Source organism: Brachyistius frenatus, unplaced genomic scaffold (assembly GCF_029030835.1).
Source record: "Brachyistius frenatus isolate BFR_SWC_R1_liver_20210118 unplaced genomic scaffold, ASM2903083v1 Contig_88, whole genome shotgun sequence".
NCBI classification, from domain to species: domain Eukaryota; kingdom Metazoa; phylum Chordata; class Actinopteri; family Embiotocidae; genus Brachyistius; species Brachyistius frenatus.
Window position 1 is genome coordinate 223596 of NW_027210687.1, and position 22500 is coordinate 246095.

The following is a 22500-nucleotide window of genomic DNA, read 5'->3' on the forward strand; positions in this document are numbered from 1 at the left end:
TATTCAAATACTGTAGTGAAATTGGGTTCTGATTCGCACCAGGCAAACTTCCCTCAGGATGATAAACCCCCCAAATTTCCTAGTAACAAATAAATGAAACACCTTGGTGGTTTATTCATTTTGTTAAATTAAATATTTGTTACTTATCGTGAAAAAGGGTGTTTTCAACATACATATAGAGTAAATAATGAATATAAATGGCTATAATGTTTGGCAAATCACTCCGTGGTAATGAAAACATATTTAGAATCAGCCTATTACAGCTGACATCATAAGGCTCTCTACATGATACATAAGCCAATTTCTTTTTAATTTTTTTTTTTTTTTATCAAGGTATCACTGTTATTGGGGACTGTGGCCCTTCTGTTATTTGGAATTGGATCAAAACCATATTTTGAGGTTTTAAAAAAGTTCTTAATATTATTAATTTGGAAATCATTATCTGTCAGTCCCAATATTTAAACATTCATTCACAAAAAACGTTTTGTGTAGTTGAATCTGTGTACCAACATTTAACTTAGAAATAATGTAAAAACAACGTCTCCAGATTTTGCGTGAGTGAAATGAGGGCTTTACAATAGATGACTTACACCACACCACAAATTCAGACTGGTACTTGACTTTGATGAAGCGTCCGGGCGCTTCACGGCAAGGTGTTTAGAGACAGACAATTCAGAAGATGCGAAGCTGATGCCAAAAAAATGTCAATCTTAATCATGGCTTGTCACAGGGGCTTATTGTTGGGCTATACTTGTTACAAAAAAGCTAGCTATGAATTCCTTAACATGCCGCTGACTCCCATCATGCAGGTAAGACGAAAGTTGGATACGACTTTAACTTCTAAAAATAAGAGCTGTGAAGCATCCTGTCTGTGTATAGCATGTCATGAATGCAGGCTGCCATCCTCATAAACATTGTTCTTTAAAAAGGTCAATGTAACACAAGTCACATGTGTGTGTTTGTGAAATCTGTTTGCATAATCTGTACTGTATGTTAATGCAGTTTTATACAGCGTTGTTGTGACTCTTAATATTTGTCATTTTAAACAAAAGTTGGGCACAGAGCTCTCTAAATGTAGACTTGTTGCGAGCTGCTGGAAGGCATTTCATAAAAACAACTCCAGTCCTTGCCTGAGCCTCTTGAGGTTCGCCTTTTCTCAGAAACCTCATCTGCTGTTCTGGTCACATGCAGTCCCAAGGGTGACAACAAGAGCAGCCGTATGTTCCTTAACTGGCAGCATATAAACATACCTGTATCATTGGAGGACAAGCCCTGAAGGAAATAGTGTGTCTGGATCCTCTTAGGGCCAGTGGGAGATGCTTACTTAGGCTGGAAAGTATCTGGTTGCAGCACATGCAATGAGCAAAAATAAGGGAGCTGAAATCTAAATCAGGAGGCAGTAATCCTCTGGCCTGGTGTTGCCACATTCAGAGTCACTGCGTGGTTATATGGGTCCGCCATGCTCCCTCGGAGATGGTTTCCAGTCGGTGCGACCTACTGTGTGTAGACGACAGGTTAATTTTGGTAAACCAATCACTGACCACCACATATCGTCACTGTGTCGGGATTCTCCACTTGTCCACTATAGAGTTAACAATGTAGTGTAAAGTGACCAATCCAGATGGGTCTTGTTCAGTTTATTGTCCAATATATAGTGAACAAATGGAGAATCTGAACATAGCATTGTTTGGAACTACTTTAACATTATCGCACTTAGCCATCCCCACTGACAGCTAATTGGTGCGCCCTTCAGTTGCTGAATGAACGTTAAAGCGGTTTCAAGACCATAATCACAGCCAAGACTGAAGCTGTGAGCTGAGAGACGCACAGACTGCACTTAAAGTCTGGGTCAGCTCTTGATTTGTGATTAAGATGCATTAAAGAAACAGAATATGATTTCTAGATAATTAGTAAACAGAAATTCAGTAGATTTTGTGTTATGTCTATTGCCAAGTTGGAAGAAGCCCTATCTCTTAAATCTGATCTGAAGTGACATCAATATTGCTTTAAATGAAAGAAGTACTTCTTTGTTTGTTCGCAGTTAAAAAACAAATTACATTTTGTACTCTAGAGAATATCTACAGACATCTAAAGTCAGTTAATTCAGTCCTGTGATTTGTTCACTGAGTAATTACTTTTTAATTAAACTGAAGCTTGGTAAAAGCTTATTTTATCGAGCATCATGCCATGTGAGTTCTGACTACACTGGTGAACTCACACACGGAAACAAGTGAGCACATTACACAAGCCAACCAAAAGTAAATTGAGCCATTTGCTGTTGAAAATGAGCTCAAGTGCCACCTGGTCCTACATGCATGGCGTGGCCCTCGTGGTTCCCATGCCTCTGGATTCTTGATTCGCTGAAGCCTTCCAGTCAGGAGCTCATAGTTTCCATGGGAAATATTGATCACTACTGAGAAGTGTTTTTTCAGTATCACGCTGTTCAAACAATGGTTGTGACAATTTTCTAGCCCTATTCATTTAGTTTTTTTTACATTTTTGAAATGAGAGCCATATTCTGTCTAGTCTTAATTATAATAGCTGGATTCAAGAAACACTGTTACAGAAGCAAAGTATCTCAATAAATTATCATAGCTCTTTACAGTAAGTTTTTTGAAGGAGTTGTAAATTTCATTAATCTAATAGCATTAATACAGCACAACATTTGGGACCAAGTTAGTGTTTAGAGTCAGGGGTCGGCAACCCGCGGCTCCGGAGCCGCATGCGGCTCTTCAAGCCCCTGTGTTGCAGCTCCCTGAAGCTTTGACAAAAAAAAAAAAAGTCTCCAGGGAAAGGGAGGCACGTTTGAGCGCAAGATGACAGTGTTTGCCAGAGATGTGCAGAGAGACATGCTCTCTCACTTTCCCTCCCTGAAAGAGTTCAGAGAAAACAATTATCACATAAATTGTGAGTAATTTACAGCGTGCAAGTATCGGAATGCAAACTGCATTTGGGTAAAGTTTCCGCGAGTTCAGGGAGGAAAAAAGCACATTATCCTTCCCCGTCACACCCCTGGACATCGACCCATCCCAGCTGAACATATCCGCATTCCTGGGAGTAAGTGAATCTGATCTGGAAATTGAACTGACCGACGTAACTGATAAAGACGTATCGGTGTCTAAGTTCAAAAGCCTGACAGCTGATCTTGAAGATGTCGCCGGTCAGAAGGACCATCCTCGTCAGAGAGCACAAATGGAGCGATATTGAAAACCTCCTCAAACCCGACAAACTTGTTTGTGAAACATGGAATGCCATTATCGACACTGATATGAACATGAAGAAGTATGCATTTGGAGTCCTGTCCATCTTTGGATGGTGTCAGAAAAATGTGGTCCTCTGTTCCATTTAACAGTTTTGTGGAGTGTAACAGTTTTAAAGAGTGTATTAATATGGCAGAGGTGCAGTCTGGTGGAGGTTGGCAAAAGAAAGGGCAGAGAGTTTAAACACAGACACCTCCTGACTGCGCATAACTCCACATAAACACTCTAGTATTTTCCAGTGACCCATGTAACCCAAAATTAAAAGGCTTCCAGTACAGCTGGGAATTTGCGGCCCCATGAGCGGGTTCAAATGTGTTTTATAGACTGCTTGGAATAGTAATCAGTGTGTCATCAAGTGGCCCAAATGAAGACAAGGTCACCTGATAATAAAGCTCATGCCTCATTAAGGGATTCTGTTGCTGACATTGACCAAAAAGGAAGACTGCTGCTCTGTAAAGAGGGAAAATCAGTAAACAGACGCTGCAGCTGTCCGGGACACGGTGAGGGCCAGAGAGCTCAGACTAACACAGATGGAAGTGGGAGGAGCACAGAGGCTGGCTGACTGTTTGTGTGAGGATAGAGTTACTTTAGCTGAAGCCTGCATCCATGGAAAAGGAGGTCAGAGGTTGAAAGTTGTGCTTTCTGATACATGATTACACAATGAGGGTGTGTGTTTCAATCCGGTGATGGTCAGTGGTCAGTGAACACGAGGACGTGGGACCGGTGAACCTCCTCCTCCCTGTGCTCGAACCAGGTTGTACAAGGTTACGATGAATTAATTTTCTGGATCTGTGGGAGCTTAAACAATTAAAGATGGGGGACATCAAACAGGTGGACTAACTAAATGTAACCTTTACTCAGCATACCAAGGACAATGTAGTTTCACACTTACACTTAACCTGGACTGCCTTTAGCCTTTAGCCTTTATACAGGTAATAACAAACAAAAAAATACTGTGTATATTGTGGATGTACCATATGTTTGTGATGCCAGCTTCAAAACTGACACATATCTATTTGTCTTTACTCTGATCACTTCCTATCAGGACACTGTTGGTTATGTCATAAATGTCACCTGAGGTACCGCTTTAATATCAAATGGCTGATGGGTTTTTAGGGACTAACCTGGCCCACTGCTGCTACTTATATGTAATGTCCCAGCACGACGCTTTAATGAGCCTTGTACCAAGAAGACAAATGGGTCATAAAATGCCAGCCCTTTAACAAATGACTCTGTGTCCTCCCAATTAATTTTACACTGAAGTAGTTTGAAGGCTTGGCATTAAATCAAGGTCATAGCTTGCTTGTTTTATACACCAATTCACAATTAAAATGGTCTGCGTTCTTACTGGGGAAGCAAGAAGTCATTATAAGAATACATTTCAAATAAACAAGTGTGCTGAGGTTTTTCCAACTTCACATTTATCCTAATCTCATTACATTATTTGTTATTACACAGCTGTTTAGGGCAGCTACATGGAAATCAGGACCTTATATAACTGTTTTTCGTATTCAAAACCACAAGTATAATCTTTCCTCAAAATACCCGATAAATTAATCATGCAGCACAAAATACAGTTTGAATAAAGAAACTTATAAAATTCTAAAAAGAAGTTTAGAATTAGAATTGCTGCACAACGTGATTCAAGTTTTATGTGAAGACAAAGTCTTTGATGGTTTAAAAGTGTAAACTGTAAAAATAAAATCCCATCCTGTACAGTTGTAATTGCACTTTGTATATTAGGAAGTGATAGTGAGTTTCTAGTGTCCAGACAGTTTGCCCTCAGTTCGGTGTTACACTGACATCTGGGACATATCATATTCTGTGACCTGCCCAGATATTTTTACTCTCACTCTTTATGTCATTGACCAAACCAACCAACCAACCAACACTGTTGGTCTCAGAGTTGCTTGGTCTCGCAGACTCATCTCAGGCAGAGAGCCACCCACCTCTGAGCCTGGTTCGGTCAAAATTGTTCAAATGTTGGGTTCCTCTGTAATTTTGTAAGGTTCTGGTCAAGGTTCTGGACTTACATTGTGATTTGGCACTATATAAATACGATGCAAAGTATCAGCTGGGGCCTCATGTGCACCCTGAGTGCTAGGCACACAGAGAAGACCAGATAAAGAGACAGACCATCATTAAAAACTTGATGGACTTTTTTTGACAGTCCACCGGCTCACAGAGTTTGTCCCCATATCTCGGATGGTCAGCACATCCCTGATGTAAATGTTCTGGACTTATACAGCTCCTTTTCACTTCAGCGGTCACATTCATCCATTCACACACATATTCACACATGCAAGGTGCTCATCTGCCATTGGGGGAAACTTGGTATGTCTTGGCCAAGGACACTAAGGCATTCGGACAGAAGGAGCCGTGCATTCAACCACCAACATACGGTTAGTAGGCAACCTGCTCGACCATCTGCGCCACTGCCTTTACTCACCGAGAGCTATCTCCAGTGGTGGAAAGCAACACCAACTTTAAGTCTTGTTTTGTTTCTGTTTTGCCGAGAGATTCAGCCATTGTTGAGTTTACGGTTCCATTCATTATAACAAGAACTTAGAATACACTACTTCTTCTTCCTTTGATGTTAGACTGAGAGCAGACTGGATACTACAGTGACTTACTATTGCATTTTTTGGTACAAAGTGGCACTACAGACAGGGTGGGGCTGGAGCTGACTGGTAAGCATGGTAACTTCACTAGAGATCTCTGCAGCACAAAGACAGCATGTCTTTAGCAAACTTTCAACACTGGTATTTCCTCACATTTTTACATGTAGCCCCGAGGAGTCACATTGACATTTTTTTGAGGAATGCTTTTGTATATATCTCAATATATTTAGTTTTGCAATATTTTGCATTCCCCTGGAGTGGTTTGCAAACGTACACAATATGTTTTGTGTTTCCGCCCAACAAATTTAGCATTCTCTCGTACTTCTGCATAACCTTGCCATATTTTTCTTTTTCCAATTCTTCTGGGACATGTCTATGTCCATTTTCACTCAGCACATCACCCCAGCATGGATCCGTTCAATAGGCACTGTTATGTAATTAGTGAAAGTCAACTTAAAGAAATTCTTAGATCAAGAAGTCTGTCCATAAGAAAGCAGTAGCTGCAGTAATATGTAAAATGCGGTCTGTTTTATTCGGGACCAGTTATGGTACACAGTTTTGCATTATCTCCCAACACTTTTATGTCACCAGCTCTCTCACTGACCGCTGCTGAGACAGACTGTAGCTTTGATTATGACTGCATGGCACAGCTATCACTGAGGCTGCAGCCATGGATGTGCTCCGGTTGTACAATTACATTATTAAAAGCATTAGTTTCCAATGGTTGTAACACATACTGTCATAGAAGCACTGCAGATTCAAACAGTAAACCTGGACATATATCTATCACTGCAGATTTAACCACAGCAGCAGCCGGCGTCTGAACAGTAACGCAGCCCCAGCTGTACCTGTCACAGCCAGACAGAGCAGCTACAGCTGTGCTCACAAGCAGAACATGAAAACTGTCTCATATCAGGTCTTTAAAATGAAAGAGCACTAAATGCATCACGTAATTGTCACAATCTCTTCTCTCCAGACTGCCAAGTGTTGCAGTGTGTTATAGCTGAACTGGAGCAACTCACTAATGGTTCATATGGACCAGAGCAGCTGAAATACACATTTGGATAAGATGAGGAAGATAAGTATTGCAAGGCAACAACAACAAAAAAGCATTGTGAGAGAACACAGGAGCTATTGCAAGATAATGCAAAACATTGTGTGATATTACAATATAAAGAAAAAAATGGCCTTCCAAAATGTCTCAAAATAAATACTATACAAATTAGCCCTTTTAATTGACTTAATCCCATCCTAAGCAATCCTGTAAATGTAGTGATATGACTATATGTAGTGTTATATAACCACACAAAGTTAAAGGCTAAAGACCTCCGTATAACATAAGAGCTCCTTTGCAGACAGAAGGAAGACGACTTCTACAAGATGACCTCACTGCTCCATCTGAAGACCAGAAACAGCCCTGGCTTCATAAGGCCAAGTCAAACACAGGATATTCCCAGAATGCATTTCACAGGTGTCAATATGCTAATTTTAGCACAGCGGCCAATGGCAGTTGAGGAGTTGTGCTCCAGATACAGGAGGGGCTGGATCGGGTTACGCAGCAGAGACACAAACAACGTACGTGCATCGGCGAGAGAGCGGACAGAGGAATGTTCAGGGCCTGTTAGGCTGATCTATTGCTCCGGGCATAGTATACCCAGGGGCCCCTTTAGCTAACACTCTATACACACCACAAGTATCGCTCATGTGACCGGGGGGGGGGGGGGGCATGCCTTTTTGTAACAGGAATCCCAAAAGTTTGTCAGGGTGAATGGCCTCACATGTCATAACTTTAGGAGCAGTAGTAAATCCATCATCTGTCCCCTGACACAGTTCAGGATCCGAAGGCATAACAAGACCATCCTTGGGCAAAAGTGTACAGTGTCTGAAATGAACCACAGGAATGCACTCCTAGCCTTCTCCCTTCCCTGGCAGCTTCACACAAACACTTTTGAAGCAAAGACTCCTTTTCAAATGGGTATTGGGTGACTTTGTGATTTTGCCTTGATTACACGTATCCAAATATAAAAACCAATACAAGTTCTCTGCTTGCAGTTTAATTACACCTCCACAGCTTATTTCTAACGCTGCTGTATAACCCACAGCCCTGATATTAATTTAACACAGTATCAGTTCCTGTGTGCTCGATCGCTGCAGCTCAGAATATGCTGTTCCCTCCTGTCAGGCCCTGCTGGTTAAGTAATATGATTAATAAAGCATGAGTCGACCGAGATGTGCTTCTGTACTCAGAGCCGGAGTGAGTTTTCATTTTGGCACCTCAGAGATGAAGCCATATCCTTTCATAGATGGACCCTGCAGAGGCCCAAAAAAACATGCATATCATTCAGCAGAGAAGAGCTCAGAGGCCTGAAGTGTAAACCCGGGAAATCTTATAACACACAGTGGTGTCACATATGAACACATTCATGAAGACTTAGCACAATCGCAGCGATGAACAAAGCTCAGTGGTGGTGGAGGAGGAGAGATCAGACACAGATGTGAATGGGCATAATCTATACGCTATACTCACACACACACACACACACACACACACACACACACACACACACACACACACACACACACACACACACACACACACACACACACACACACACACACACACACACACACACACACACACACACACACACACAGTTTTAATTTGCTCAGCTTGTCCCCATCCACCTGCTGGCATGGTGAAAACCTCGTATCTGCAAAGTGTCAAGCTCTCAGGAACAGTGAAAATGAGGACAGTGCACTTCTGACATCCACGAAAGAGGTCAGAGAAAACAGGAGGAGAAAAAAAACAGATGAAAACGTAATCCATAGAAATGGATAAATATGTGACAGTAAAGCACATGTACAGCAGAAACTAGAATAAATGGCCAAGTTATGTAACCTTTTATAGAAGACTTGTGATGTTTCACAATAATGAAAAGTATATGTGGGATTGTAAAATAAAGGATGGTTAAACTTTAGGAATGGGAATTTGGGAAACGTCCTTTTCACCGCAGACATATTAAAGCATGTGACATCTGTTTTGTAAATATTGGCTCAGCTCCATCAAGTTACCCAGTAAATCATGCAAGCACATTACATTAATATTGTCGTGTACAACTGTACATTTCCTGCTATGACATGCCAAGTGAGGTGTGAAAGGTCTATTGGGCATGCTATAGTTCACTGTCTTAACTCATCAGGACACTTAGACATGTGTTAGTGCTGTCAGGATCACCTGTATTGTGCCTCATGCAGGATGGAGTTTAAATCTTTGCTGGTCCTTTTTGTCGTTTTGCACTTCACTTTTATGTTTTGAAGCATTTTTCTATTTAACATGCCATCCCGCACAGGTTGTGGTGTATAAACTTCTAACAATAGAATAGTGTGATCAAAGGTGTAAACAAGGGTTCAATAAACTTATAAAGGACGATAAAACATGAGATTCTGGATATAATGCTAGTTTAAAAATGCTAATTTTGATGTTACTTTTGTATGTTTTGGAAATAATAGTAAATTTAACAATGTATGTAAAGTAATTACACTGTGCTTCTTGTCCCCAGTCTGTCAAAAGTTCTGATAACACAGGTGGATCAGCAAGGAACCAGGACACGGCTTTAGGACATCAGTCAACAATGTGGGAAAATTCTCAGAAATAATTAAATAAGAAATAATACAATGGATCTGAAGCTCCACACAAATGCGTGGTCAGTTTAGATACGTAAATAGATAGATACGTTACATAAATTGGGTCCCTGCAGACTTTGTTACAGGTGCTTTTCCATGGAACACTTACCAGGTTTCGTCAGCACTTAAGTCTGTACAAAAGCTTGGAACATCAATTGCATCATATACTAATGGGATCCCTTGTGTGTAAGATTTTTTTATACCATATATAATCACCCACAATCACTTTAAATTATATTAAAAAAAAAAAGACATAAAGAAAGGTAGTGCCTTGAACAGTTTAAATTGGCTTTGCACTGTTGGTCAAACAAATCAAACAGAGAAGTCAGCGCGGGCTCCACGTTTTGTTTTATTTTTATTCTGTGGTAAATGATTAATCAAACAGTTTAATCAAACACACATAATTGCTTCAGTACGAACTAACATTTATATGCATTATAAACTAATTATAACTAATATGCATTATGTTCTCAGCTCAGCTTTTATGGTGTAAAGTGTCTGTATATGTTTAGTTTTGCATTTTCGCAAAGCACACAGTCTTCATGAGGTCAAAATCAACAACAGATTGACCTGTTAAACATATTTAGTGTATGGAGACCTTGAATAAGTTCATATTACATCATTCAATTAAATGTTAGGCAATGGAAAGTGAAACGGATATCTCCTGATATGGTGGCAGCTGTGAAAGCCCTTCTTACATTAATGGAGATCACAGCCAGATGGCACTAAGTTTCCATGCAGCGCTGCCTGAAGTCTGCCCTCTAGTGGTTTAAAGTGAAATCACTGATCCTCACGGCAGAGGAATCTGATGAATGTACATTCATCACTGGTGGAAGAAGTATTCAGATCCTTTACTTAAGCAGAGGTTTCACTACAGCAGTGAAATTTTTGCATGAAAAGTCCTACTTGAATAAAATTATATGAATATGAGCTGCAAAATGTAGCTAAAGTATTAACGTAAAAGTACAGGTTTGGTCCCTCTGACTAACATATGAATTGACATGACTTCATTATATTAATAAAACTAAAGCACAAGTGTATTAGTAAGTGGGTCGTGGTTATTTTGTATCCAGTTTTAAATACAGGGAGTGCAGATGAATCTAAAGGGCAGTGAGATGATTACTGAGAGAAGAAAGGAAAAAAAAAGTTCTGATTCACAAATCTGTTTTCCGTTTTTGGACTTTACCTATAATCTTTGATTTGTGGTGGGATTTTGGATCATTCGAACATTTATTAAAATGAAACCATGTGAGAAGTAAAATGTAGCATCATATGGAACTATCTCAAAATTGTACTTTAGTACCTGAGTAAATGTACTTAGTTGCTTTCCATCACTGCTAAAAGGTGATATCACCACTCTGCTGACTACAAAGAGCTCGCTTCCTATTCAGATTTCAGATTGGTCACAAATCTACCATTGAAAGAAACAAAAAACACTTCACAAAAGCACTTTAATTTTTTCTTTTTTTTTTCAAAACATTTTAAAAATCAATACTCAAAAGTATGTAATTGTTCTGGGGCTTTCAAGATCTTTCAGCACAAAGAATTCAGCTGCATTAACAAGCCGGATAAATAAAGGCGCAAATATTCCTGTCGGTTAACAGTCTGGCTTCAGGTCATATTTTCATTCTCCGCAGTCAACGGTGTCGACGCTAACACTGTTGTCAATCTCATCTATGCGGTTATCGTTGACGCTGTGGTCACCATGGTTACTGTGCTCACTGGGGGGATCATTATCGTGATTCAGCTGTGCATATTCCACCGACACCTTTTGAGATAAGAAAAGAAAAGGCACTTATTTGTGGAAGATCACTGACTGGAAGAAAATATTAATGAGCATGACAGACTGACTATTTATAATCACTAATAATCATATAATGTGACTGATAACATGATGTCAACTCATTCGTCATGAAGCAAAAGGTACAAAGTGATTTATGTGTTTTATGTGTTCCTAATAGTTTCTTTTAGGTTTACTGGAAGTAAACTGAAGGGTTACTGGAAATAGTTTTGTTAAATTACAGGGAATAATTATGAGGAAAAAAGAGATGAAGTTCAAAGCAGTTGTTAATTTCCGGAGACATTTCCTTGGAGGAATTATTCAATGTAAGCCTCATTAAATTACTGTTAACTTAAGTCTTCATATAGAAACATTTTCTGCATGTTAGATTTGAAGGTTATTATTCATCACATGATACTATCATGAGGCATCTGATGGGTCCCGAATTGATTCTGCAGCATGAAAATGACCCCAAACATACGACCAGAGTCTGATAAGATCGCTCCAGAACTCTGATCTCAACATCGCTGAGTCAATCTGGGATTATATGAGAGCACAGAGGACACTGAGAGAACCAAAATACACAGAAGACATGTGGTGAAGTCCCTAAGATGCTTGGAGCAACCTGCCAGCCAAGTACCTCAAAAACTTCAACTGGATGCTTCTGTCTTCTAAATGCCCACATCTTTGAAATCCAACAACTAACACAGGCTTTCTTTAAAAACATTTGACTATCAATCCAAGCTGAAATGATCCTGATGACACCACAGTAACATCATCAGGGATATTTCTCCAAAGCTCCTTCAGAGCGACAGAAGACATTGTATCGCTGTACATTGTGTGAGAAATTGAAAGAGGAATGATTGATGAGGTAGTGTAGGGTTTGCCCATAACTAGTGCCAAGTGATAAGGTTTTTTTTTTTTACAGGACACTTCCTACAAAATTACTATTAAATTATCATGAATTTATGAAGCAGTAAAATATATATAATAATAAAACAATAAAAAAAATGACTCTACAGGGATTCCATTTATTGTACTGTGTCTGTCCCCTCTCTGACCAAAGACACAATAAATTCACGAGTGTGTGTGTGTGTGTGTGTGTGTGTGTGTGTGTGTGTGTGTGTGTGTGTGTGTGTGAGAGTTGGTAGTATGTGTACACTGTTCCTGTGACGTGTTTGTGATGCTACTTACACCATCAGCCGGATCTGGAACACCTGCAAAAACAAAGCCAGAGGATGAGCTCAGGAAACAAAAGGAGTCTGAGGATTAAGGGATGTCGTGTGTCATCATCAGCGCTCCCATGAACAGCTTTCTGTTCCCAGGAAACAGGGAGCTTATCACACAACACACATTCATACTAATATGTTCAGGCTAATGGGAGTCTTTTCCGATAAGCAAGTCTCTTCCTAGGAGACAAACTGCAAAAGAAAACATGTGTTTTTCTTCACTTCTGCTGCTTCATTGTGTTACTGCAGTCCAGCTAACCTTATGGAGCTATTAGCAGCCCATGACTGAACAATGGCCAAGAGTTTCTCCCATGAGTATCGAACAATCGAGCGTGTTGCTCACTTAGTCTTGACGGATGCACACGCTGTTTGGGTCTGTTAGAACAGGAAGTTCTCTTTGACGAAAGCAGGAAGTGGACACCTGGCGTCTGTGCTTTCTGTTTTAATGGGACATTCTTTCTCGAACAATGCCAATGTTTACAGTGGAAGTTGATCCAGTTTCCTGCTGCTTTTTTTTTTTTTTTTTCAAATGCCAGTGACCTGATTTCTGTCACTGTGTAACATATAAAGAGTTTGTATGAAGAGTGGGAGGTTAGTCATACCTTGTTGGGAGTTACGCACTTCGCTGTAGACCGTGTCCGAGCCCTGTTTCACCGGAGCTAATGTGGAACAAATATATACATATTTTAGACTGTGTTTTTGCAGTTAAATGTCAACGTGTGTCTAAAATAAAATTCTAATTCAGAAGGAGGCTCACCTCTGTCGGGATCTGCTTGTCTGATCTGCACCTCAGTGTATTGAGGTTCTGGCTTTTCTGGAGCAACTGCACTAATCTGGTCATCAGACTCTGCAGCACAATACAGTTAAGAGATGTAAACATCATAGTATTTTGTGTTATTTTAAACAAAACAGTAAAGTATTGAACAAAAATGTCAAATGAATAAAGCTGGGGATATTTCTATTTTTCTCTTTCTTGTAAAAAAAAAAAAATCCCACAAAAAGACCAAAACAAACATGAACTGATGCAACTAAAAAGTATTATGAGTTTATTTTTCTGTGGCAGTGACCTCCAAACATATCAATGACCCATATTGTTGCACTGTGTGGGATGCTCCTTTGTTACACTAAACACTTGATCCACATCCTATTTCCTGCTGCTGTATTGTATTTTGTGCATGTTTAAAAAAGTCCTCTGCAAAGACATGAATTACTGCTGTTTGAGTGATTCAAAACTATAATGGCCAGCTGCAGCCTTTAAGCCTCTTTAAAAAATTTTTTTAATTAAAAGACAATGTACTTGTTCAGTTTTTAAGATTAACAGTAGGAACAAATGGACTATTATAGCCATTTACTGCGAGTCAAACTAACACATAGTTTTGTTATTTTCATGGATTATAGTAACAAAAACAGTGCAAGGCTTGTCCTTTAATAAAAAAACAAAACAAAACATGAATGAGATTAAAAACGGTCTGCAAACTCACCAGAGCCAGAGACATGTTCACTCCAAATACTTTTTCCCATCATGCCCGGGGTGACTACAGTGAGAACAAAACCAGCACCAATCCAAGTTATCAAATCTACAGCACTGCTTTCATGGTTCTACATAAGGTGAGATAATATTTCTATCATACTTAAACTAAAGCATATTTGGCTCTTTTTAGTACAATTACCGGCTCAGTTTTTAAATGGGTATAGGAGGTTTTACCATTTGCAGCATCGTTGACCTCTGCCTGGGTGAGGCTCAGCCGCTCTGCTTTGGTGCTGGCTGACTTCCTAAGACAAAGTTGGCACAACACACAATCAACAGGAGGCTCAATGGGCGTAGTGCTCTCGAAACTCACATAACTTATCCTTTACATGTTGTTTGATAAGAACATGACAAATACTACTCACACGGACAGCTTGCCGGTGAGGGTGCTTTCCCTCTTAAATCGAAGGAGTCGGGTTTTGAAGGCAATAACAAGAATAAGGGCCAGAATGATCAGGATGCAGAAGACTATGATGAGACCTTTCTTCCAGCCAGCCAACTTCACTGCAGAGTACATTTGAACCAGATATATGGATGAGTATGACTATTACATTAAGACTTAATTATAAAACACAGCAATAACAAAAGTACTCACAAAACGTCAAACTTTCTGGCTCAATGTAGTTTAACACTCAGTTCTGGGTGTTCATACAAGTGTTTAATAATGAAATTAATTTCAATAATCATGTTAGACTTTGACGAAGGTCAGTTGAGTCCTTATTTTATTAGCGCTGCACCCAGTTTATAAATGAGAGCGTTACCTGGATGCCAAAAGGTATTTAATTGCAAATTCCAGCTCCTACTTTAGATTGAAGCTTAAAAATTATAGGTCCTATAATTCACACTGATTATTATTAGTTTTTATATTGAAGTTGGTCTGTCCTCTTCGTGTCAGAAAACAACCTTTGAACTCTGATGGTGCTGATCCAACTACAAAAAAAAGTAAAGATTCTTATGTGTTATCGCTCCGTGGGAATAATTCACTTCACGTTTGGTCTGAACACAACATTACATCCATCCATTATCTATACCCGCTGTATCTTCAACAGGGTCACCGGGGGACTGGAGCCTATCCCAGCTCCCTTTGGGCGAAGGCAGGGTTCACCCTGGACAGTTTGCCAGTCTATCACAGGGCCAACCCATAGAGACAGACGGAAACAAAAACCATTGATGCTCTCATTCACACCTAAGTGCAATTTGTAGAATCACCAATATACTGACAAGCATGTCTTTGGATGGTGGGAGGAAGCCGGAGTACCCGGAGAGAACCCACGCAGGCACAGGGAGAACATGCAAACTCCACACAGAAAGGCCCGGGATGGAACCCGGAACCTTTTCACTGTTGTAACAGTGCTAACCACTGCACCACTCTGCTGCCCTCCACACCATTACAGGTACTGAGAAATTAAAATACAGTTACTATTCAAAATGTTGATTACAAAGGGGGTTACAGCTGGATATATTATTTTCGGTAAAATGCTTCTGTATAGAATAAAACATTCATTCTGCTGCTTTGCAGCTTTTCGCTGTACAGGAATGTCTTTTATCTACGTCCATTCTGGCTCCATTCATTTGGCAGTGTACTCCAACTTTGAACCTTGTTTTTGATTGGCTCTCTTGTCTTAATTAGCACCACTTCTCATCTACCAATCAGGTCATTATGCAATACTCTAAGCAACCACGCCAAGGCGAACGGCCTTGTCGTTGGACAAGATTTTTTAATTTTAAAAGGTTCAAAAACACTGTGAACAGCATTCAGCCCTGTTAATAGTTCTATCATCCCTGTGTTGAGTACTGTTATGATGTTTTCATTGCCTCGTTGGAACATATTTTTTGGGACTTTTCAGTTTTATCGAAAACATTTCTTAGAAAGGTATTCAAAAAGTAATCGTGTAATAAATTGAAGGGATTACAATAGTTACACTACTTATTACATTTTCAGTGGGGTAACTACTGGTCACCTATTAACTTTTTAATAACCTAACAAACACTGTTCATGCTTATCAATACAACTCTGCTGTCAGACTGGGAACTTGCCAAATCTCAAACCGACCGGCAAGCAGAAACAAAACTTCAAGTGCTTACAACTGGTTGCTTGTTGATAATGCATTAGTCCAGATAATTTTACACATGGAGCATCCTAAGTCCCTAAAAGTGTAACTGTTCCTCACAGTCCCACACCACGCTTCATTACTTCTATAAATTGAAGATAAAACAAACCTCCAATCTTGACAATGTGGCTCTGTTTGGTTTCGTTGGCCGGGTTCGTGCTCACACAGTAGTATCCCCCTCCGTGCTCTCCTTTGACATTGTGTATGCTGTAGGATTCTTCCATTCTATCGGAGGTCTTGAAAGCAAGAGCTCCCTTCGTCCCGTTGTGGTACCAGGTGAAGTTGATAGGAGGACTGCCTCTCAGGATGGAGCAGAGGAGAGTCAAGCTGGTCCCCTCAGAGATGTCCCCCATGCCAGCAGGAAAGGTCAACATTGGTTTTGACACAGGCTCTGCATGAAGTAAAATGTGTGTTGGACTTCCACATCAACATGTTTAATTTGAGTTTAATTGACTGCATCATCATTCCTGCATCCAACACACCTATGATGTTGGTTGAACGTAGCAGCTGCTGTCCTGTTCCGACTGTGGGAGGCTTGCGTGGGCTGTTTTTGGCGTGGCAAAGAAAGCTGTTTAGCTCTGAGCTCTTGAAGATGGCAGGGCAGTTGAAGACAGCCTGTTCCCCTGGCTTGGTCACTTTCCTGATCTCAGATAGCCTGTTAGGGCCGTGCAGGGTGTATATGATGGGCAGAGAGCCGCTGTCGCTGTGGCAGAGCAGCTGGAAGCGCTTCTCCAACACCAGTGTACCTCCCACCACACTCAGCACCGGTTGTGAAACAGGAACTGGGAAGAAGATAAAGAAGACTGAGCGTCTGCAGCCACAGGAGCAGCTCTGTGAGGCTGTACTGCAATGCTACTATACTGATGTTGAACATAGGGAGAACAGGGTAAGATGAGCCAGTTTGTACTGGAAGCATCCTGAAAGTGAGACAATGACATGAATGCCTCCAACTAAAATATGTTCAAATATATGAAGACGTGGTACATCCCTGGGAATAATCACATTGGCTCTAATATAAACGCTTTTTAAAATATTACTTAAAAAAAAAAAGAAAAGAAGTAGTCTGTGGGCTCTACTTGCCCCTTGTGAAGGGCAAGTTGAACTTAGGCAGAGGATATGTCGAGCCACATTAGAGTAAATTGTGCTACTTATTTTGTTGAAGTAAAACCGAACATTTGCCCCTCAAATAGTGCTGCATCAAAGCAAAATAAATTCAGTCGAGGTCATTGCATTTGTGCAAGTTGAAATGGCTCGTAATGTACAGGTGAAAAGGGAACTGATGGTTACACCTGGACAGGGACACCTGGAGTTGAGGCGCTGTCTGTCCTCCATTTATAGAGAATGGATTTTGGTCTAAAATGTCACAGAATGCAGTGTAGAATTAATACTTTGCTTTAACTATACTTTAATAATATTATTCATAATTAGGGGAACTGGCTCAACTTACCCCACTCCTGCCATTTTAACAAACATGTATCATCCAACAGTTTAGAACTAACGTCATGCTGAGAGTATAGCCCCTTATTATAACTTACGGAGGCATTGATCATGTGTGATTTTTTTCAAACTGGCCTGTTATTGAGAAATAGTATCTTAACTGGTTAGATATAAATCATTTACTGAGAACAGCAAAACATTTTTTATTTAAAAAAAAAAAAATTATTACCCAAAAGTGGTCACCACTAATTCAACGAGCCTGTATCCATCACAGTATAAAATATATGACTCTTCAAAAATGTGTTGTTCAAATGACCAATTTTGTCTATAGTTGCCAATAAACAAGAGGTGGCTTAGCTTCCCCTGTTCCCCTTATGATGGCCATCATGTTTACCATCTTAGTATACTGTTAGCATGCTAACATTTGTCATTTAGTACAAAAAAATAAAGCAGGGCTGAGTCTGATTGTTCAGGCATTTCATCATAAACCAAAGTAGTAAACAAAGTGAAATTTGACCTGATGATGGTACTGAATGAAAAATCAGAGGATCATCAAAAACGATACAATTCATCTTGAGAGGAGCATGCATGTTAAACAATTCATTGACTTGTAATTAAACAAAATTTGATCCAAAATCTAAAATCCATCAAGTAGATGTTGATTGTCATGTTTGAGTTGAAATTCGTGGACTAACCGACACGCCAACATGTAACATGGCTAAAGCATGTTCAACATCTCTATTGATTATATTATGCTGCTATTGGTCTTGCTGTGTACCTAAAACATCCAATTAATTGTAATTTCATGCATTTCTTTTGACTTACCTTTGGTTTTGATGACGAGTATTTGGCTTTCTTTGAGGACAATGTTTGTGAAAGCATCAGTCTGGGCTTTACAGGTGTAGTTGCCATTTTTATGAGAGTGTGTTAGAGTGATTTGATTTGACGTCGATTCCCCGGCAAGTGTGACGCCATCTTTGTAAAAGTAGAAGCGCATGCTTTCATTGCTGATCCTCTCGGGAACGTAGATGGAGACTAAGCAGGTCAGTTGGAAGCTGTCTCCTTCGAATATGTCTGCGGGCACCACAGTCAGCTGTGGCTTAGAAAACACCTCTGTTGGGGTTATAGACAGCAAAAATCAAACAATGAACTGTCTTTCTACAGAATATATTTTCACTTTAAAAAGATACAAGGCATTAAACCTCAGACTGTACTTCATGTCATATCAGATACTTCATAATTATGAGGATATCCGGTGCTTGCCTGTGACTTTGATCGTTTGGTAGGTTTCTTTCTGCACGTTGCTCCACTCGGCTTTGCACACAAACTCTCCAGAGTCACCTCCCTGAGCCGTGAATTCATGAGTGAGTGCCATGGCTGCGACCTGCTTGAGGATCTTGCTGTCCTTTGTCAAAAACACTTCGATGTTCTGAAGAGTGCTCACCACTTTACAGATCACTTTCACTGTATCACCCTCAAAGAAGTTCTTGGTGGGTATCACGCTCATGACCGGGGAAATGCTGAGCACTGCAAGACATAACACAGAATACTCAGACGATCCTTCCTCAAGCAATCTGATGTTTCCTTGGTGACCAAACAGCACTTGATCTCCTCACCTTTAACTATCAGTTGAACCTCTGTGCTACTGTTGGAGCGTCTGGTCCCAGACACCAAATTGATCTCATAGTCACAGGACAGAAAGCAGTCTCCGATGTGCCTCAGTTTTAGCGTGGTTTCTGATGAGTTCCCATTGGTTGCCAGCTGCTTTATCCTTTGAGGCTCTCCGCTCGTGAATCTCTGGTAAAACCTGAATACGAGGGGTCCTTTCTCCTCCGGAGCGGTGCAGGTGGCTACGAACTCCTCGTTCTCATAAGGACTTACATTATTCAGATCTAGATGAGGGGTCTGCAGGCCTGAGGAGAGGGAACCCCACCGGGACAAAGAGAAGCACAGCAATCACTCTGCATTCTGATATCCATTCAAATACAGTGTAAAGATACAGTCCACACATTTGAGCTGTCTGGGTTGGGGAGATGTAGAACTCTTGGGTGTGTGAAAACCCCTATGTTCGCCTACACCAGCTAGTGTTGCCTTGCAGCTTACACATATTAAGAGATTTCAAAGCAAATTGTGGATGAAAGAGTTAGATTTTGGGAGTTTTTTTTTCTAAGTTAGACTACAGTTTGTGTTCAGGGATTCTCTTTGGAGGAGTAATATTTTGCTTTTCATTCGCTGGGTGTTGAGAATCATGATTCAACACTACTCCTGGTGTTTACGATGTGGCTTTGTTGCCATTTTGGCATTTCCAGGTATGCCGTAGTATTTTTTGGTAACTTTTGAGAATAAAGCAACCAAATTAAATATAAGTGATGGGCAGAAATTATATTTACTTTTGTTAAAACATGTTCTTCTGGGAAATTTCAGTGAAGACATAATGATACATAAATAAGGTTTTGATTCAAAACTATAAGTACACATGGTCGGAACTTGTTATTTAATTATCACAGTCTCTTAAAGTTATCAGCTTGCTTGTGACTTGTAAGTCAACCACTCATGCAGCATTGGCTGTTGCACACACTGTATGGATTTGATAAACAGAAGTTTGTGATTAATATGTTACTTTGTAGTCATTTTTACTTGAAAACTTTTTAGTGCGGTGATATTTTTTAACTCTGTAAGTGTTAAAAAATACATACAGACTGTTAAAGTTGCCAGACAAATGCACAAAAGATAAACAAACCAAACCGACAGAAACTAAATGAACTCTGGCCTCATCTGCAGCTCTACCTGTAACTTCCAGCCTCTGGCTGATGGTGGCTTTGCTCTTCTCCATAACTGTGACTCGACATTCGTAGTTTCCAGAGTCGGCCGCTCTGGCTGGGTTGAGTTCGTACATGACTGAGTCCTCTGTGGTGGTGGAGGAGTAGATGGGAACGTCGTCACGCGTCAGCTGGAACGTGTGTGTCAGTTGAGGGATGTTGCTGTGGCTGACGCTGACCTGGCAGTGCATCCTCACCGCCGTCCCGCTCTGAACTTGGCTGCTGGGTTGGATTGTTAGGCCAACGGTATCTATAATGTAGGCTGTTGTTCCCAGTGTCACACAGATACACAAACATGCAAAGAAATTAGAAAGAAAGATGAAAACCAACATCAATGGAGACAAGAGGAAGGTGCTCTCAATCTGCAGAGTAAACAGGAGCAGCTGAAGGAAGACGCCTCAACAAACAGTGTCTGACCCTCGACTTCCCCTGGGAACGCTGTATGGATTTATCGCAGCTTTTGCAGTCCCTCAGCAACAACAACACAGTTTAGCCGGAAACAATCACTTTGTGCTGCTGTTGGTTTGGACACCAGACTCGTTGATGTAGAGTGACTGAGGCAATGAATGACTCTGTGTCTTCAGCTGCTGTAGAAATACATGTCGACATAGAGGATGTTCATTCTTGACTTTGGAGGTTGTAGTCTGACATGAGTTTCACTCAAAGCTAAAAATGTTTTTGTCAAACTCTAGTTTTGAAAAAATAGTTTGACATTTTGGGAACTTTGCTTATTTGCTTGGGGAGAGTTTAATAGGATTGACACTATTCTTTTGTCTTCCCGCCAAATACGAAGCTACAGTCAGCAGCTGGTCAGCTTAGCTTAGCACAAAGACCGGAAACAGGAAGAAACAGCTCCCCTGGTTCTGTCACTAGTATGTCAGATCTCTCTTCTTTATTGTAATATGTATAAAAACTGAAGCTTAAAAATTAAAATTCTGCATTTTTAGGAGTTATGTGACAGAAAGGTGGTAACTTCCTGGAGTCTCTACTGGTTACTTGCGACCTCATGCTAAAAAGATGTAATTTAATTTTAGAGGTGCTGGTCAGTGGATTTTGTTAACTTTACTTCCCCCCCATTTTCCAGTTTATTTACCAAGCTTAACAAATTGGATGCTGGCTGTAGCAAACATAACAGATATACATTTTCTCATCTAACATTCATCTACCTAAATGGCAATTTATTCTCCTTGTCAAGAACTCCAGATAAACTTCGGCAGGAGAAGAAAACAAGAAGAAGAAGCACTTTAATTCATGTTTCTGCTGTTTATTTGAAAGTTGGGACGTTCATTTAAACTCAAGCTGATGCTGAAAGATTACCCCGGAGTCACCTGTGACAACCGAAAATAGCTTCAATGAATCTCGCTAAACACTTGAAAATATCAAGGAGGCCAGGAGTGCACAGAACAATGCCAATTTCCTGCAAAAAATAACTCTTTTTGGGGTGTGAGGTAAAAATAGCCTTCTTGTTGAATACAGGGACGACTGGATAACCTCAAACTGTCTTAATGCTGGAAAAACTACCACCCCCTCGACCAATCATAAAACCAGAGTTAAATATAAAGTATAATGCAGTTATACTTACACGACTGTCCTCTTGCACAATGCCCTATGTTTGGAAAAAAGAAAGGAGGAAAGAAAAAACAGCGGTGAGAATCAGGACATTAGATTTTAATAAAGGAACCTTCTTTATTCTAAATGAATAAAGCAGTGGGTCCTTACAGAGGCTGGTGGTGAGAAGCAGCGGCAGCAGCAGGCTGGGGGGTCTAGAGCCCATCTTGAGTGAAGGAGGTTAACCACTGTGTGATTACGATACAAACGGCACACGAGACAGAGGCCAAAGAGGGCAGGGCAAGGGACAGGGGAGGACCTCGCTGAGGAAAGGTGGCGTGAGTGGAAGACCAACTCTGTTTAAGGCCGTGGTACTGAAGGCGTGTTTCTTGTCTTATCAGCCATACCCCTTGTGCTGATTGACAGATCAGGAAGTGGCTGCTACTTCCTCAGGAACCTGCTTCACTGTTTTTATTGGTGGAC

The 22500-nt window shown here is 40.4% G+C and overlaps 1 protein-coding gene across 1 annotated transcript; it reads right to left on the reverse strand.

Moving 5' to 3' along the window:
* Positions 1 to 9901: 9901 nt before the first annotated feature.
* pecam1a (platelet and endothelial cell adhesion molecule 1a) lies at positions 9902 to 22294 on the reverse strand. Its single transcript, XM_069710021.1, has 15 exons — positions 22189 to 22294; positions 22052 to 22075; positions 20438 to 20731; positions 19267 to 19563; positions 18914 to 19177; positions 18476 to 18763; positions 16696 to 16995; positions 16323 to 16604; positions 14468 to 14606; positions 14280 to 14347; positions 14056 to 14109; positions 13332 to 13421; positions 13177 to 13233; positions 12540 to 12562; positions 9902 to 11333 (listed from the first exon to the last, which is right to left on the reverse strand). The coding sequence occupies exons 1-15, from the start codon at positions 22241 to 22243 to the stop codon at positions 11190 to 11192; spliced, it is 2379 nt and encodes a 792-aa protein (XP_069566122.1). The 5' UTR covers positions 22244 to 22294; the 3' UTR covers positions 9902 to 11189.
* Positions 22295 to 22500: the final 206 nt, after the last annotated feature.

Coding starts and splice junctions, on each gene's coding strand:
- pecam1a (XM_069710021.1), bottom strand. CDS start 22,243: ATGGGCTCTAGACCCCCCAGCCTGCTGCTGCCGCTGCTTCTCACCACC. Junction 22,076..22,188: donor GCTTCTCACCACCAGCCTCT/GTAAGGACCCAC, acceptor TTCCAAACATAG/GGCATTGTGCAAGAGGACAG. Junction 14,348..14,467: donor CTCACCGGCAAGCTGTCCGT/GTGAGTAGTATT, acceptor ACTTTGTCTTAG/GAAGTCAGCCAGCACCAAAG.